The following is a 20,276-nucleotide window of genomic DNA, read 5'->3' as shown; positions in this document are numbered from 1 at the left end:
TAATGATGGCAGATTACTGCTGGTCACGGTTTATTTTAAACATATTTTTAAGATTTTAATTTTGGTACAAAAATATTAAAATTAAGAAAATGACAACTAATTTTCCAAGATAAAAAAAAAGGTACTTTGCAGTGTTCATCGTAACTTATAACTGGATCATCTGTTGACAAAAAACCAAAAGGATTTAGTAAATGAGTTTCTCTAGGTCACAACGCCGAGATATTGTTCATTTTATCGTTTTTTTTGTTTAAATTTTAGAAGCAAAAAAAAGACAAAGGTGAATTTTCGAAAAAAATTTGTTAAAATTTAACTAATTTGATGTTATAAAATTAATTATAACAACAAATGACAATATCTCGACGTTGCTACCTAGTAATTTATCTTCAAAAGAAGTGTGCAAACTTTGAGATTAATTAATCAAGTACTTTTTGAGATACAGTTAACACCGACTTGGAAAAAAAATTCAGAGAAAAACGTGTTTAAAAAAAGCTTATTTTTTTATACTCTCACAGTATCGTCTATTTCAGGCCCATATAGCAACTAGCTTCCTGCTAAAATATCTAGAGCATCTTTTTGCTCCTGTTTTCTACGAACTCTGCCTTTTTGTTGCATCTGCATCCGTTTTATCCGCTCTAGTAATTCAATTGTTTGATCTGCCGCGAGTGCATAATTATGACACTGTACTTATTCCAATTTGAAGGTGAGTGCTCACTCACATACCTCATTCACCTAACTCACTCACAGTCACTCCTAAATGCCTAATAACTCCATCAATTTTGCTCCGATCACTGTGAACTTGCAACTGGATACTGTTGAAGAGTTATACTATCGAATAAAAAGCACAAAAAATACCCTACGCCCCCTTAAGAGAAATGAAGTTTCAGTTAAACGTAGTCTTAAGACACTCAAACAATAGTTTGAATTAAAGCGAAATACGAGTTTATAAAAAAAGTAAACCTAAATTTATACTCATTCTTATTATTTACCCATATCCATTTAAAAGAGAAAGACTTATACTTTAAGGTTTTATGCGTGTTACTTTAGGATAGAAAAAATTAATGGATCTACATATCCTCGAAATGGCCAAAAACCGCTATTTTTGCACTTTCAGGTTAGGTTATCTTAGAAATCAAAGCCAATTTAGAGCTCAGATTCGTATTCAGCGCACCAAAAACCTTCGGGAAAGTATTCTCTATTTTTTGGGTCTCAGGCTTGTCGGCTTCTGTTATCGCTACAGTTGTGTTAAATCACATTTGTAGTAACAATTAAGATTTCGTCTATCCCTTCACCTAATATATATCTGAAATGATTCCTGTCTATAAAGTTGGAGATAAATATTATGTTTATTGATTGTAGTGAAAATTACATTTTTATAATTGTTGCAATTTTCGATTCGAAAATCTTTTTTATAAAAGAATATTTAAAATAGTGAGTTGTTGTTATAATCAAGTTGTTTGGCGGTTATACGAGTAGCTTTCCAAATTGACGGTTGACTTACTTGGCCTTGATCTTGTAGGCATAGAGCCATGCTTTTAGTTGACAATTCTGAGGATGATGTTGGTATCATCGGGATATCATATTCTGATTGTTTTGTATGTTTATGTATTATGTATAATTGTAGATGATGTGTCTCTAACTTTCTAAATCAGCTAATGTTGTTATGTAGGTACTTATTGCTGACTTCTTTTAGTATTGGCAACCACAGCTTGTTACATTCTGCTGACGGGTTTGCTACACATTTTTCTTCGTTAAGTAAGATGAGTCTCATTTGATTTTTGCCTTTTTCATGGCTATTGTTGCATGTTTCCATTATACTTATACTGTGATTTCAAAATTGATGTTTTGTATTTTGAAAATTCCAAATAAACCTGTTTTAATATCAAATTGTGGCTTATTCTCAGAAAAAATAGTAAATTGTATCTGTGATTTGTCAAAGTCTCATATTTTTTATATGTGTCATGCTCGTTTATCCTGACACTTAGTGGCCTTGCGGCGTTTCCCACATAAAAATTGTTGCGTTCACGGAGTACTTTATAGGTACAGTTCTTTGATCTCTCTTGTGTGTTGTTAGGTTTGGTTTTGAACACAAAAGATCTCATTGTATTGGTTATTTTGAATGTTGTTATGTACTTATTTCCTATAGTTTTTAATTTTTCTGATAAGCCCTTTACATATGTAATTCTTGTCATATTTAAATCGCTTCTTGTAGGCATGTTTGGATTGCTTATGGTGTTGTGTTATATCCTTTCTTCAGTCTTGTAAAATTTCTTATTCAGAAATGACAACGGCTATTCATTTTTTTTAATGGTGTTTTGGGCTCTATCATATAATGATTTGATAGTTCCCTGTTTAATGTTTACGTTATAATTTGAGTGGTAATTTAAATACTTGTTGGTGTGGGTTGTTTTTTTTTTGTAAACTTTGGTTGCATATGCTGTATCCTCTTTTGTGATTACAAATCCAGAAAAGAAAGCGACTTGTTCTTTTCTTTTCCCATGGTGAATTTGATTGATTCTTCTTTACTGTTGATGTCCATCAGAAATTTATTCAGTGCTTCTGGTATGTGCGGCCAAACGGAGAACACATTATTTACATATCTCCACCATACTGTGGGTTGGTGGTCATGTTTATGCAGAATGTTTTGATCGAATTCCTCCATGAAAATATCTGCTAATAATGGAGATAAGGATAAACCCATGGCTAATCCAAAATCTTGTTTGTAAAAATCATTGTTATGTTGAAAATAAGTGTTGTCTATGCAGTGTTAATAGCTCCATTATAGTTGCTACGTTCAGTTTGTTTTTTGTTATCAATATATCATCCTTATTTGACTCTTGTTATTCTCTAATGGCACATTGGTGAAAATGCAGTTAATATCGAAAACGACCAGCATATTGTTGGTATTGGAATTTATTTCTGTTAGATTTTGTAGGAAATCCTGTGAATTTTTTATAAATGTTGTGTTGTGTGGTATTATGTCCAGAAGGAACTTTGACAGTTTGTTGCATGGAGAACCCAAGCTGCTACAAGTTGTTCTGAGGGTTGCGTTTTCTTTGTGTATTTTTTGGACCTCCATATGGGTATGGTGTCTTGTTATAGTGGGGTGTTACTTTTCTTCTTTGGTAATCTGTCAGGTATTCCTTAAATTAATGTAGTGTTTTATATATTCTGTTCTCCAGTGATTTGGTAGGATCCTTTTTTAGTTTTGTATAAGGTTTATTTGTGACCAATTCTGGGATTTTCTTCTGGTATTGACTTTCGTCCTTAATTACAATTGCGTTGCCCTTGTTAGCTAGTCATGTTATTATGGACTAATTTTTTAGACCCTTGATAGCTTTGAGTTCCTCTTTACTAACATTTGCTTTTGATTTTGTTCTTCTCTTTTGTTCCCTTTTGCACGGTACTCTTTTTGTGTATTGGAGTTCTTGGCAGACTTTTTCAACTGCACTAAGTATGTCTAGTTGAGGAACTGCTGGGCATGTTACACCATAATTTAGACCTATTGTGAGAGCATTAGGTTCTATGTTGCCCTAAATTGTCTTTGGGATAAATGTTGTGCGGTTTACATTGTGTCTTATTTGGTGTTGCTGATATTTTCTAAAAGGTTGTTGTATTTGTTTATGTGTGTAGGTTTTTGTCTATTCTATGTGTGTTTAATCTGTTGAAATCAGAATTTGATACTGTATAATAAAGAGTCTCTAATACTTATAATTTCCAGTATTATTGAAAATAAATTCAACCTGTGGTATTGAATCATCTTCTTTGTTATGGATAAATTGATTGTGTAAATTTCTGTTCAATCTTCTGCTTGAATAGGATGACCTTAGCTTTAGCTTTTGGGGATAATATTGTTATCCCGACATAGTCGTAGTAATTGGATCGAATTATCTGCATGAGAAGTGAGTATAGTGAGTCTAACCTAAAATAGTTTGTAACACTAGACCCATACCGGTTGCTTGTCTACAAGATCGAGGCCAAATAAGCCACCTGTCAAATTTGGCAAACAAAACCGCCAAAACAACTATAGGTTATAGCAATAACTCCCTAATTTAAAATAATGTATTTTTGTATTTTGAAAACGATTTTCGGAGTGGAAATTGAAACGTCAAATAATATGTAATTTTCGTTACAATCAATTATGGCTTAATCCCATGTAAACATTATATTTAGCTTAAATCTGTCACAAGAAAACAGTTTCAGAACCTTTTGTCATATATCCTCCACAATCCTTCCTATGACATAAAACGTGTGGAGTTTAAGATGTAGTTTTTAACCTCTGGATGAACTGAGCGAATCGACAACGGGGATATTAGCAACGCAAAATCAATTATTGTAAAATATCTCAAGTTATTGGTGATCCAGACTCCTTCAGCTGAATTAAGAAAAAAAATTAAGAAAAATTTATTTCTCTTTACATCCCATCAACTGTTTCGATGAGGCATTAGGATCATCAGGGACACGGACTTCTTGACTACGTCTAACCTTCCAGCAGGCCTAACCGAATAGTAACATTAATGGGTAGAATTGTATTGATTGAATACGAGGGTTATTAGGAAAAAAATTATTTAAAAATTGTATGTATTAAAATTAAAACAAGCTAAGACAAATAACTTTAAAATTAAGACATGTGATTTTTACATTGCACGCAAAAATATTTTTTATGGACGGGTTTTGTTTTACTGTGTCGATAAGATGTGAAATATCTCTAACTTTTCCTAGCTTAGATGATTTTGTAATTTCTTTATGTTCTTGTGGAACGCTAATATTATTTTTAATCATTGAAATATTCTGATTTTTGACTGCTCGTCTTTGAATTTCCTTTGTCAATTCCTCAGAAGGTTGTCTGACGAATCCTACCGTTTATTTTTTATTTTATTTTGGTCTCCCAAATATGAATCCATAAATATTTACAACGGAGAAACCTACAACCATTGGTCTAGTTCTTATAGTGAAATTAGGTGCATTATTTATCTCGTCAAGAATGGCAGCTTCACCGTTCATTTGATATAAATTATCATTTCAGATATACTAGTATCCTCGTTTACAACATCATTAACGTTTATAACATCATTTTCTTTAGGCATATGTGATACAATGCTACATCCATTTTGAAATTCAAAAATGCTTGAACACATCCACAAGGAAAAGTTAATTTCGTGTAGTCGACTGTAAACCAGATATGACAAAAAATTTAGTAAAAAATCAAAATCAATTTATTCAAAAAAAATCTCTCAGGTTAAATTACAGAACGTTTTCGGAATAAATATTCCGAAATCCCTTTAAATGTTATTAAATTATATGATTGCTGTTAATTTTATAGGATGTTTAAAATTTAAGCAGATTCATTTCATGGCAATTTAAACTCCCACTGGTGCGCAGACGTGTTCTCCAATCGGACTTCGAGTAGCAACTCCTCACATCATCTCTCATTGATCATCACATATGGGATCATTAATGCTACAACAGAAACATTTCTCATAGACACAATTTGTTTTTCTACACTTATTGGACATAATGGATGGTTTAAAATAAGTGAGAGACAAAAAGCTATGATTTTAGAGTTATATATATATATATATATATATATATATATATATATATATATATATATATATATATATATATATATATATATATCTTTTCCGGGATAAACAGGTCCATCAACAATGTTTGTTCTGTCATATCATTTTGGTTTAAATATCACTTCTGTAATTTAGTGGATTCTGTAATTATTTACCGCTTGATCTAGTAAGTCCACACCCCTCCATTGATAAATTGTAGGATTTGAATAACTGAGGTTGTGACACTGCTACTTTTTCTTTTTGTTTTGCACACCAACGCTTTACTTGTGCAAGGGACTCTATGGTATCATAATTGGTACCCATGGTTACAGCACTATTGTCGTGACATTTTTTGATATGATTATCACGAGCTGTGCCCGTAGCTCTGATACTTTTTTGTTTCAATGTCACTAAAACTTCATAACTCGCAAAATAGTTATCAAAAAATATTATTTGATCACTTGGATCTGTAAAAATACTCAGAAGGTCTAAAACAACTTGTGATCCTAGTGGCAGTCTAGACTTTTTCAATTTCATCTGCTCTTCGATAGCTGAAGGTTTAGCTCCGCAGTACGTATCAAAAGCATAACAGTAGCCAGTAGAACTGCACAACATCCAATCCTTGTAGCCAAAACGTACGAGCTTTGATTTGATGAATTGCTTCGCCGAATGGTGGCCAAAGTATTTGACCATTGCCTCATCGATGGATAAATTTTCATGATAAATGCCCCATTGTTGCAACTTAGCATTCAGTAAATCCATAGGCGGTCGTAGTTTAGACATTTTATCAATTTTGTTGAGTTTAGTATTGTCTGCCAAATGTATATACTTTTTAATTTCTGTAAACCTATTTCTGCTCATTGCGTTGGAAATAAACGAAACATTCAGATCTTCATCCAAATTCCAATACATCCTTTCACAGGGAAATTTATGGTACACGGTAAAAAGAAGAATTCCAGCAAAAATTTTGATCTCATCTTTTGTAAATATGAAATGATGATATTGAAGGCTGTTGCGTACAGATTGGTTTTGCTCTACAATATGATTTACAACTTTATCATCAAATAACTTTTCAAAAACTTGTAACGTAGTTAGTTCTGCAAGCTCAGCTCTTGCCTTTTCCATTCGTTTATAGCTTCCATTGGTACCATTCATGCTCGTATTCACTGTTTTACGACACCATTTGGGATCTCCGGGTTTTTTCAGTAAGTTCTTGTTTGGAAGTTTGTTAGCTGTCAGTTCCCTCTTTGATGATTTTATTCGTTTGGACAATGGAATGTCGTCATCTGTTTCATCCGGATCAGCTCTATTATCAAAATCATCATAGTTAGGATCATCCACCGTTCTATAGTCATCCTCATCTTCGGACTCGTCAATAATAACAAGTTCTCCAGGAACATCGTTAGGAATTTGGGTTGTTATCAAATTATCTTCATCAAACTCCTCCTCATCCGTTTGGTAGTCAACATTTGGTGGAATTATTACCAGATCTAATTCAGCACTATTGGTAATCTCTACACTTTCAATATCATTTTCAGCTGCTGCAAACTTTTGATACCTTTTTCCATTAAATGCAGACGTGGTTATTTCAGGAAGACAGGAAGAAGAAAAAATATATATTGTATACCCTTTTGCCCAATGTACCCAAGCAGGTACAAAGAAGTTTAGGTTGTTAAATCTTCGAGGTAAAACAAATATGTGATAAAATTATATTTACTCAATATTCTTACACATATAATAAAACCAAGTTCAGGCATGTAACAAAATAAATTCATGACTACAGAACTTTATTGATAAAAATGTTTACGTACCACAAATTAACCTCAAATCACAACTGCAATGGCTTTTTCAAAGTGCTGTATCTTAAGACCATGCAAAAAATACAGTAATCTGTTACACCATCTGAGAGATGAAGCTATGGAGAAGCGTCTTGTGTCCCAGATATTGAGATTTTCAACCATAGATGGCGTCAGCAGAAAATTATAATTATTAAAAGCGTTATAATTGAGTAAATATATATTTTTCGTTCTCTGTGAATTCTCATTGCTTTCATCTTGTAATAACTTTCTTAATTCTTTCATATTCTTTTCATAACCCAAACTATATTTCCGATTTCTGTCGATTTTAGTTTTTTCTTATGAAAAATCATGTCGTTTATGACATCCTTAGATGCATGTACCTAATTGCGCTTTTTTTTAATCTGATTATCAATATTATATTAACCAAGATTCATATCCACCAAGTGTACTATATTTTTTAAAAACGGGATGTGGCACTCCGGGGAAGTAGAGGAAGCAGTTTTCTTGTTGTATACGCACGGAGCGATGGTTTTTAATTTAATTCAATTTATTTTATTTTGTTAAGAAACATGCACGAGACTGCGTTTACTACTTCATGTAGTGTATGGTCGCGCGATCGTTTTACTCGGTTTTATTTTTTTCATGTCTGTGCGCGATCATCCGCTCCGTCCATAGCCCGCGATAAAAAAACTATGCTTCCAATAATTCCCTGAATATTATCAAAATAGTAGACTTGCACTAATTAACGCATTGTCTCTACCAAGCACAAATAATAAATATAAAATTAAACTATCCACTTTACTGTACTAAGTTTTGAATTGATGAAGCTGGAAAACCGTTTCAAAAAGGTAATGGGCGGAACAGAATTATTACTCGTCGAATACAACTTATAGTCGAAATTATAAACCGCCACTACGTATCTAATAGATACATGCGCCTGCTGGAAGGTTACTGTGATGTTTTGGTAGAAATATGATTAAGTGCCAGAGAAAGGCAGTATGCTGTCTAAACGAGGAAGAAGAAAGATGAAAATCATGGTAGTGGCTCACCTGCGAAGAAAATGAAACAGCTCTATTTGTGTTGTGATATCTTATATGTTTAACTAGGAAATATATTTATTTGGTATAGTCTTAGAATGTAAAATTTTTATTTTATATTGTATTAAAAAATTAATATAGGTTAGGTAATTTTTATCATCAGATCATGAATCATTTTCAAGGTGAGTGGTTTTTATTTTTATCCAAATTGTAATATGTTTTTAATTTAAATGACTCCAATTTAACTATGTTTATACATTGGTTACACTTTTTTAATACTTTTGTATAATTAGATTTTAATATACAGTTTTATTCTACGAGTAGGTACAGGATATTATGTATAACGTTAAATCTGGCATCATCTTTTAGATACGAAAGTGGTTTGACATTAATCTAGCCTAAGTATGAAAACACGGTGAATTTTTTATTTTCCAACATACACTCCTCTTTGCTCAGTACACTTGTTGAGCTTGTTGTCCTTTCAAAGATAGTTTAGCTCGTGCTCCTCAAAATACTGCGGAATTTCGGGTATGATCTCATTGTTCGTTTTAAAACGGAGACCTTCCAGCCATTTTTTTTTTATTTGGGAAAAGGAAATAGTCGCACCAATGCTAAATCTGCTGAATATGGTAAGTGATCGATGAATCGGTATCCCTATTGATAGCTGACATGTAAACAAAGTCGGTACGGTGTCTTCATGGAAGAGTTATTTTTTCTAGTTATTTATTTATAAGTAATAAATATAAGTAATGTCTTCTGCAACTTAAAAAAATTACGTTCCGGTTAATCAGTTGATCTTGGCCTTCTTCAGTTTACTTCCAACCCATTTTCTTTACTGCTTTTACTTTATTCATCTCCGGCGTGTGAAATAGACCGTATTTCTTCAACACCCATCGGCAAAAGAAATCCTCATTGTTAAAGCATTTTCCGAATACGACACGTTTAGGTCGACAGTCATCAAAGCATCATGCATGGCGCCAATAGCTTGTTCATGCCCAAATTCGTATGTGGTCTTAAGTATACGCTCAGTTGACATGTTTAGAGGCTGTGCTATCTCAGAAATGTTTATTCTACAATCCGCAATGATCATATAATGTACTTAGTAGATAATTTCTGGGATAGTTACGGTTTCTAGACCACCTGGACATTTTACTACGAAGAAGTTCAGCTTTAATTTCTGCATTGCTCTTCCCTTTCCAGTGAAGTTACTTCGGTATCTTCACTGGTATAGATCAGGAATAACTGATGTATTTGAAATGTAACGCAAAAGTTACTTCCTTTCGATAAATATTAAAACTAAATTATTTTATTGAAATTTTTAGACTCTTACTTTGGAAAGCAGATGTCAGAACCGTGAGCAGCGTGAGTAATGTCAAATCACCGTCGTACATTCCTAATTAATCCATTAACATCTTATACAAGCATATTTCCTAGTACTTTCAGAAATTTAATTAAACGATTTGAAATTTGAGTCATAAACCGACTACTGCGCTCTTGTTTCTTTACTATTAGTATCTTCATACCTCAGCAGGTAGGTTGAGTTGCAACCAAGTTGCAAGTTGCTCAGTTACAGTCGTCATTGCAAATGACGGTTATAAAAAATAGCCGAAAGGTATTTAAAGTATATTTTTGTATTACATTTTTACATAATCCTTCCTTCCGTTTAGATTAGATGTATTCAACTCTACAATCCTATCACGTATTTGATTTCCTGTTCCTTTACTGATACCGTTGATTTATCTATCCTTTGGTCTTCTTTGACTTGCTCCTTTGGTATTTCATTTCCTAATCATATTTTGTTACACAGACTTGAAAAAACAATAATAATCTTTTTAATATTTAATAAAAGTAAACGAAATATCGTTGCATGGCCTAAGTCGTGTTACCATATTTCTAAACTGTCAACACACGGATCAGTCCAGAGAAATAAGCTTTTCGTGACACTCGTCCGGTCAGGCAAAAGACAGTTGTTTTGAGTAGTATGGACGTATGAACCTCTATAACAAGAATCTATATGTTCCTGCAGCCGATTTTTTTTACTTAACCTTAATTAGTTATTAACAAATTAAGGTCAAAAAACGGTAAATTTTTGCTTTTTTCGTCTAAAAGTAAAGCATTTAAAACAAATTTGAGAAGAAACTTTGTCGTTTTTGTCATAAAATCTATTATAAATAAATTATTTACGAAGTTTATTGAAGAAGTATATATTAATAATAAATATTTATGTTTTACAATAAAACTCTAAAAAATTCTAAAATTCTAAAAAAAATTAAAAACTGAAAAAAATTCTTTAAACAAATTAGATGGTTTATTTAACAATTCAATTATTTAAATAATACATATTCGTAATGTAAACAAAATGTCAATACAAATTAAAAAAAGAAACGTTAAAGGTTTTTATATGACTAAGTTTCTTACTCTCAAATTTGATTCAAATGCTTTACTTTTTGCTGATAGACGAAAAAAGTGAAAATTTACCGTTTTTGACCTAATATGTTAATAATTAAGTTCAAAGTCAAAAAATCGACCGCAGAAAACATATAGATTTTTGTTACAAAGGTTCATACTACTCAAATCAACTGTTGGCCTGGCCGGTTCAGTGTCATAAATAGGGTACTTTTTTTGCTTATTTTGTCTATATTTCAATCTAAATTTTATTGTGTTATGGTAATAATAACTTACACAATGTACTTAAATCAATCAACAGGTTGTTCAACAAGTCATTTGGTTTAATAAGGTCTTCAATAGACTTACTCCAGTAATCTTACAATTTATGAAATCCATCCATGAATTGAGAATCCAAAACACTTAAAATGGGCTTCCACGGTATTTTGTATAAAGCTAATGGCTCTATTGCAGATCGAACTGCAAAACTTTTGAACAACCTACAGTCAAATCAGGAACTAAATTTTACTCTGAACAAATTTTTTTCTATTTATTAAAAAATCCACCTTAGGAAACATAACCTCAAATAATTTGTTTATAACTTGATTAGGTTGGTAGTATTTATCTATGACGTTATCAAAAAGTGGTAACCTGTAACGGTATTTTTTTGACTATCACTGACAAATTTTAAAATGTGATTTTAACTTTTTTGACTTCCTAAATACCAGCAACGTTGAGTATGGCAACATGCGGTATTTGAAAATGTTGTTTCATTATTTTTTAGCTGTTTAGGAATATTTTGTTGTCTAGTTATCCGAAAAGTCATATTTTTTTACCATTGAATCGAGATATTAGTCTTTCAGTATCTACTTTCCACTAACGTTTATGAATGTTAGTTTATCTATCTATCTGCTATCAATATAAACATTAATTTCTTATTTTAATACGTGCAAATTCTAATTTTTAACAGGATATCTATGGAGACAGCAGGACTGCCCCTTCCAGGCTACCACTACATTGCTCCAAATCACATCGTGAAGGCTCCCATTCATTGAAGACCACCCGCAAGCAAAGATGTAAAACTGGGTGAGCCCCAAATTCAGTTGGTGTACGCATTCACCTCAATCATATCGAAAACGTCGCCTGATCTGTGAAATTATACTGTTTGACAATATGTCGTTTATAATCTTGATAAACTAAAAAATCAACAAGATTGGTACTGGGGAACAAAGCCAAAGATTTTTATTTTCACGTTTTATAATGTACATTTATATGATATATTTAGATAAAACTCAAAAGGTTTTCATTTTTATTTGTTAAGTATTATGCTAGTTAGTTCCATTTTTCAAAATCCAGACAAACTAATATTTTTACAAACAGTTAAATTGTTGCAGATATATTAATGTTTTATAGTTAACTTATTTGTTTATTGTCCTGTTCAAAATGTCAGTCGTTAATTATAAGAGTATTTTAAAATAGTAACGGACAACTGTCAAGTGTGGGTCGATGTCGAGGTAGGTTCATATCTAATTGCTTCATCTTCTGCATACTAGTAAACTACTTATATAATAGATTTTTCATATATCATGGATTTTAATTATTTTCTTGATTTATCAAGAATCACTAATTTTGGTTAATGTCCAATAGGGTCAAAGTACTTTGAAATTTTCCATTTTAGAGGTACTCAAGTTAATACAATATGTCTCAAAACTTGTGAAATGACTGCTTATAAATGTGTAATTCTTATTTACATAATAAATTCCCAATTATAATAAAAAGTATACGACGATACGCGCATTATCTTTGGATTCTTTCTTTTTGATTGAAAATTTTGACAGTCGTCCATTACATAAAAATCATTAATAATGTGATATAACCTGGGTATAAAACTGCCTTCAATTTAGAGGTTTTCAGAATGAAATTTTAGAAAATACCATCGTAGATTCCTGTAGATTTGTTTTCAGCATTAAAAATTACACGGTTTTTTTACAAAAATATTTAATTGTCTCCCTAGGTACTCCTGCTCAGCGCTGTTTTGGTTGAATAAAAATGTTAAGCAAACTAACATACAACTTATAAAATAGTGAAATGGTTACCAAGATCAATATAATTTTTAAAACCGATTGACAAATCAAACTTACTCGGTTATTGGGTTGGATCCCGTCTATTCGGTCTACCTTTAGCTCCATGTTTAGATTCATCTCCGGGACTTTTATTAATGGGCTTTAGATTGACTCTAATTCGTCGATTGGCGAAATTATCGATTGGCTAATTTGACAAAAGTAATGGGTTGTGGTGTTTATAGGACCCAGGTTAACAGTAATCGAATACCATTATCTGTTTTGTTGACGCGACGTTTTTATATTTAAGTAGATTCTTTCATGATCCGTAATGTGAAATATGATGGTAAGCTGTCCAAAACTGAAAGTATTAGAATTATGGCTTTATATGCACTCTAACAGATCTCCATAATCAACATAATGAATTAGAAAATCTAACTGCATATGAACGTAGATTGGAACATCTTGACTATACAAAGACTGAGACAGTCATTGCTAAAGAGTGAAAGATATTAACCAATATGATAACTCATAAGTAGAGCACTGATAGAATATATTTATATTGGTACAATCCCATTATTTTTATGTGCCACTATGCTAAAAATAGTAAAAGAATCAATATTTCATTAAAGAAGTAATTAAAACCTAACAGTTTCTGTTGCAAGAGTACCGATACAATTGTTAATATTTACCTATCAATAATAATAAAAACCAGTAACTTCACTCAATACCAAATTTGCTCAAAAACTGTACTGTTCTTTAAAACACCTCCGGTTACCGGAGTTTTAATAAATAGACCGCAGCAATAATTCTAAAGTATGAAAAGATTGTGATAAACAGTATAGAATAAAATTTTATCTAAATTTAAGACAGGACAATAAGTGAATTATATTGTTTTTAGAAGTACGGTGTTTAAGTTAGAAAAAAATAGACAGGGCTGCCACTGAATTCAACTATTACTGGAAAAATGTCACTGGATATTTTACTTTGTAATCTAAATGTTTTTAAATGTGAAAAATGTCCAGTGCTTTAATGTATTTGGTATATTTAGGCATCCAGTAGTACGTGAATGCAAATCGTCTGTTATATGAGAACAGAACAATGCAATAGTAAAAGTCCTTCATTTAATTATCAAAACAAATGTTAAAAGTTTTTGTGTTTTCCATTTATATTTGAACACATTGTTCATTATATAGATAGGAAACAATTTGTAGCATTTTTGCAAAAAGACAAATAAAACTTGACAACCCAGAAGAGATGTAAGTCCAAAGTACATGTTAAGGAGATTAAAGATCTTACTTAGGGTGGCAGAGAATCTCAAATAGACCAGAATAAATAACAGTTTAATTGGCATACGTAAGCAGAATGAATCTTAACAAGCCCCATAAAAAACCAAGAAAAATGCCAAAAATAAATTGAGATATGTAGAACAAATTGAAAAAGTTTTTAAGAAATGAAGCTAATGACAAGAGAAGTATGTAAAATAGATGGAGGTATTTAGAAAGGCATAAGAGATCTAGAGGAAGAAAATACAAGAGATGCAGTATATTAAAAGGCGTAATGGGACAAAAGACTATAAAAGATTTTCTACACAGTAGATCAATTGAAAAAAACTTTCATCTGAAACTTATACAACTAATACTTTGTTTAATATCAAACCAACTTATTAGTGGAAAAGCAAAAATTGTATATTTCGGATTTCTTTGACACTACACAAACGATTTCTAAATGTGCACATTTCAGTTTCAAAAGTCACATGTTAGTGTCATTTTTGATTTGGACTTGCCTCATCTTGTGAAGACAGTCCATTGGACTTAACAGCTTTACTTGAAGAACGTAAAAGGGTACAGCAAACTTATACCTAAATTATGTTCTTAAGAAAACTCTGACATGTGAGAAAATGATAACAGAAATGACTTTATTATAAAATTTCTTAGTAAAAATGGTGTTTGGCATAGTTAATACATATGTCCCTTTATTTATAAGGTAGAATCTCAATAAATTATTAATGTATTGGACTACTCTCAGAACTTTTATTGGCGTTGGTGGCAGCTCTGGTAGTATGTTAAATACAGTATTGTTATGAAACTTACGGAGTGACATGGGCACTTTACGATTGCAAATATCAGTGTCGAATTAGAATCGTATAAATTAGGCTGTGGTACATAGTATTTGATAGTATTTAGTGTTTCTTCCAAAATTCGTGTGTGCCAAAATATATCACTACTTTGCTCATCTTAGGCTGCATATGTTAGAAAGATGGATGACTTACCCAATCACTATACTGTTTTTAATAGGTATTTTTAAATTTTTATAGATTTTTAATTGGTATAAAATACTTTTCCCGATAAATAAACATGTGTTACCCTCCACTCATATTCACCTTCATTTTAGTGTTTTCTTGTTAAAAATAAACAGTATTTCTTTTACATGACTTTTTTCCTGAGATTACGTTTCGTCTTTTTTACAAAATTTTCATGTTCCCTTTTCAGTATTGTTATTGTTGCAGTGACTATAGCAGTTATTCAGTTAGTTGTGTAGATTTTACCAGGTTTTCTGTAACCATTATTCTGCGTACACAAAATTGTGCCATGGGGCTAAAAAATTAATAAACCCGTATTAAAATAGTTTTACAGAGCATCTCTTAACACGTAGCACTAGTGCAGTAGATTATCTCACAGCTTTCTCAGAATTGATCCCTCTTCATCATTACTTTTTATTAACTTACATTACTCCATTGTTTAAAATGAATATATTGTTTACGTCATCGCAGTAAACAAACGACAAGAGTTTTTATGATTTAATATGAGTTTAACCTGACGAAATTTATGAAAATTTTATTTGATATTTTTCACATCTGAACTAATTAATTTACAAGGAATTGGATTAACTGATTATTAAAAAAATAATGTGTTAAAAATCGGCTATGTCCCAGTCTAATCTATCATTTCACAATAAATCCATTGTGAATAACTTTACAATAAATTAATAAATTCACAATATACCAATCCTCACAATAAATATCTTAAAACAAATTTGAACAGACAACTTTTACATGGTTTTAACCTGTTACACCCATCTTCTATTTGTCGATCACAGTAGAGTGAGGCTTTTATCAATTTTTGCACTTCATTGCAAAGTATGACAGCAGAATACGAATCATTTGTGTACCATACTATCGATTCTTTCACAATACCTCCCCTTTGTCAACATAGCGTGTGATCATTTTAATCGATGTTCACAATAAATTGTTTGACCTAATCGAATCAACTTTTGCAAAGTATTAAAGTAGCATATGCATTATTTGCCTTTCTAATAGTTTTTATTTCACAATATCGCCTCTTTGCTTCAATAAGGTGTTAAGTTAAAAAGTACAATTTTACAGGAGCCTCCTTTTTAACTTAAAAAAAATTATTTTCTCAAAAGGAATGCATTTTTATAGTCAATCTAATATTAACTATAAGTGTTAACTAATTACGTCTCTGAAAATATTAGATAGGCCTGCTGATGTAATAAATTTAGCTAAAAATTTGCATATTTACGAAAAAGGTGATAATATGTCACACTTTTCCTGCAAAAATGTAATAAGATGAATGTTACAAACTGACTTATCACGTTGTTGATGATATTATTTTTGTTATGTTACTGGGTTATACAATAAAGAAACGTTGTCGAAATAACAGATTTTGGATTTGAGAATATGTTCTTTATTGAAAAAGTGTAACTATAACAACCAATAACAGAACTACAAGGCAAAATTAAAGTGCAATAAATCTTAAATTAAAATTATTTCTAAAGGTACTTAATAATGTGTAAAAGCTTAAATTTTAAACGAACTAATTTTATTAAATTACGAAAATGTAACACTAAAAATTGTTTTTGCTATTCTTTGTCAAAACAAGCAATAACACGTGACTTTAAAATTACAATGATTCATAAAATGGCCTATGATATCTTGGAATTAGGTTTTTATTAACCAAATCCATGAGATCCGCTTTTTTCTTCTCAGGCATACCTGGTTTTGCGCTGTATGCATCTCTCAATTCCAAATTGTTGCTCTTTTTCTTTTTATTAATAACTACAGCTTTCTGAAATTGTTTGTCAGTGTATAAATGTTTAAAAAATATAGCACCGGTTTCGCTTTTTTTAAGTTCAATCACCTTTAAACCTGCTAGTTTTACTGTCTTATTATTTTCATCTTTCAGCAAATAAAAGTTCATTTGATTGCATAAACTCTTTAAGTCAAAAAAAATCGGCGAAACACATTTCATTAACATGAAAGGGCTCGCTTTTCTTCCTTGCAGCCTTTACGGCACCAATAAATGCGTCAGGTGTATACATAGGGCCGGATCTTAATTGACGTTTAATTTCTCTCTCAATTTGAGAATGAGCAGAATCTCCCTCGTTTTGGGTGTGCCCTTTTATCAAATATTTATGCTTTACTGAGTTAAGATTTTCAATTGTTTTTACTGCGTATAGATAGATACAGATCATAAATTTATTTTTTTTGCTGGCCTGCACAATTATCCGAATAGAACACAACGTCCAAATTGTTGGATGTTTCTAAAACTTTCGTAAGGTACTTGTAAACACATGTACCGATATCATTCACACCTCTATGGGCGTTTGACTCATCCCAAACATAGCTTTTAACACAGTTATTCTGAATATTGTATATGGTTCAATTAAAAATATTCAATTTTGATTTATAGTAGAAAACCGAGACCTCCCCTTTGGGACACTGGAATACTGCTTGCAAGTCATACACTGCGACCAGAATTTTATTGTCTTTTTATTATTTTCTTTCTCTATACGTGAGAGAACTTTTTTACTTTGATGTGTTTCGTATTTCTCTTTTATTTGTTGTTTCTCTTCCTCGGTGCTATTTTTATAACCTTCACACACATCACACAGTCTTTTTTAGAAACAAAAAATGATATGTTGAAATCTTGAGTAAATATACGGTAGACCATCAAATATGTGGCAAAAGGTACATTTAGTGATTTAAACTTTGTAATATAGTCTCTGTGTAGGTCGTTAATCGCTTTGCTGCCATCAATGTAATATCTTTTTGAGTTAGCTCTTATGTAATGAGATTTAATTTTTGGTACTGATTCTATAAATGTTTTAACGCCATTTTTAATGCTTTCATCTACCTTGTATTTATTTTCATGACGTCCTCGATTATCTTTCATTACTGAAGTGTTGCTCTCTCTATTTTTCTTCTTTAAGGCCGTCTCAATAGGATGGTTATTAATTGCTAGAGTATTTTTAAAAAATAGTTTACACACCATAGTCTTTACACCAGCAACAGTTAAAAAATAAGTGTTGTTATTGTCACGAGAAGGTGCAACGTTCCCATCGGCATCTATTTTAACGTATCGAAATTTTGGGACGACTGCTTCAACACTGTTTGCGATAAATGACCACTGTTTTTCGATGTTTCCTAAATCCCAGTATTCTTTAAATAATTGCAAACGTCGCTCCTCTGTGATATTTAACCAACATTTAAAAGCACATTTTTCTCTGCAAGATGGTTTCAATGTTCGTTCTGGAATGGTTTTCTTAGCCTTTAGTGTTTGATAAGATTTTCCACTATTTCTCAGTTTCTTTACTACATTTTTTTGCCAATTATCTTCGTGTCTTCGTCTTTTTTTTTCCTATTTTATTTGGACTACAATTTGGATTTGTTAACTTCTGTTGAGGGGCACTTATATTTTCTTTATCAGACGGGTCACTTTGTATTGGTATAAGGTTATTAGGTATCATTTCATAGTCTTCCCTAGGTAGCAGATTCACACTTTCACATAAAATATTGTCTTGATTTACTGTGCTAACAGGTAAATTTTGTTCGTCAGAATATGAAGCATTTCTTCGATTACGATGTCTTAGTTCTACATCTTCATAGTCTGGGTCTTCTACGGAGTCGTCGGTATCTGTAAAGAAAATTATGATTAGAATATTATCGGAACTGTTAAATTAACTTTTTCTTCTGTTAACATTAAGTCCTCTATGTTTGAAGTTCCATTCCGTATGTTTAATATTGTGCCATTATCTAAAAAACGGTACGTCAAATTTAATAATATTATATAATAGAAGATAAGAATAAAGCAGAAGATAATAGTAATAAAAGTCATATTCGCAAACCTGTTAGGCATACCCTACCTAACACAGATATTTAAATTTTACACAAGTTTTCGGTCAATCGTAGCCAGAATTGGCGATAAATGACAACAAAACCTATCGTCTAATGGGTGCCTAAATAATTCGTAGATAACTAAAACTTACATACCTGTACTAGTCATTAGAACGTGAATGTTCGATTTCTCGGTTGCCATTGCAAGTTCAAGGATCCTCGTAGATCGCGATTCCATCTAAAAAAATAAGTACATACTAGTTATTTATTTTAGTATGAACAATGTAATATTTAAAAATAATCCTCATAAAAATATTATTTTTTTTCTGGAAGAACGAAACATCAGTATGTAACTTGAACTTGTTTTTTGTACTGGGAAAACTTTTATCATATACAACGTGGTATTCTTAGATAACACAAAGCAAAGTTTATATATTTTCAGCAACAGTGTGACACGAAGATATATACCAATTCACACTCCAAGGACATTTTTCAACAACACTGTTTTAAAATAGACATATCACACTATAGAATAAAAAAAAATATTGAATGAATACATACCTTTGCAATCACAATGTAATATCGTCGTGATATCACGTTCTTGTCAAAAAACTAGTGCACCTTGGACAGAGACAACTGTCTTGTCTCGTTGTTGAAACAAAGCAATCTGAAGAAAGAGATAGCGTGACATCGCAAAGTAGCAACTTTTCGCTGTCTCTTTTCCTTATACATTTGCTATTACTCACTGAGTAGATACAGCGTTTTCGGAGAAAATAAAGTTTGACACGGCGGTTTTAATTATCAAATAAAAAAAAATTGAGTTTTTGTACTTGTCACGTTATTGAAGCAAAGAGGCGATATATGAATTATTTCACAACAAAGTGTCTTTACAACAAAAATTTAAACAGGTCATTTTTATGAAGTATTAAAATATCATCTGCCTTCTGTTTTTTTTTTTTCCATTATAGTACAATGATGATTTTAATCGATTTTTTCAAATATTTATTCGATAAAGTGTTAAAGTTGCATATGCATCTTTGTCCACGAAAATAGTTTTTCTTGGAGTACTTGTTGGAATGTACGGTTATATTAATAGCATATTTGGAGGTGGATTATGTCATTAAAACGATTATTTCATAAACCAATTCTTTCAAAATACAAGGATTTTCTCGAAATATATAACCGGTACTTTATTTACAAATTAAAAGAATTGTACTTGTCACGTTATTGAAGCAAAGAGGCGATATATGAATTATTTCACAACAAAGTGTCTTTACAACAAAAATTTAAACAGGTCA

The 20,276-nt window shown here is 31.4% G+C and overlaps 1 protein-coding gene across 1 annotated transcript in view; it reads left to right on the top strand.

Moving 5' to 3' along the window:
• mub (poly(rC)-binding protein mub) overlaps nucleotides 1–12,928 on the top strand; it is a 413,814-nt gene extending 400,886 nt beyond the window's left edge. Inside the window, exon 9 of the mRNA XM_072540673.1 lies at nucleotides 11,753–12,928. Coding sequence (XP_072396774.1) covers nucleotides 11,753–11,837 — 85 coding nt within the window. The 3' untranslated portion in view covers nucleotides 11,838–12,928. The remainder of the gene's footprint in view (nucleotides 1–11,752) is intronic.
• Nucleotides 12,929–20,276: the final 7,348 nt, after the last annotated feature.

This window comes from Diabrotica undecimpunctata, chromosome 8 (assembly GCF_040954645.1).
Source record: "Diabrotica undecimpunctata isolate CICGRU chromosome 8, icDiaUnde3, whole genome shotgun sequence".
Lineage (NCBI taxonomy): Eukaryota > Metazoa > Arthropoda > Insecta > Coleoptera > Chrysomelidae > Diabrotica > Diabrotica undecimpunctata.
The sequence above is the reverse complement of the archived record's forward strand: the minus strand, read 5'-3'. Positions and strand labels throughout refer to the sequence as shown.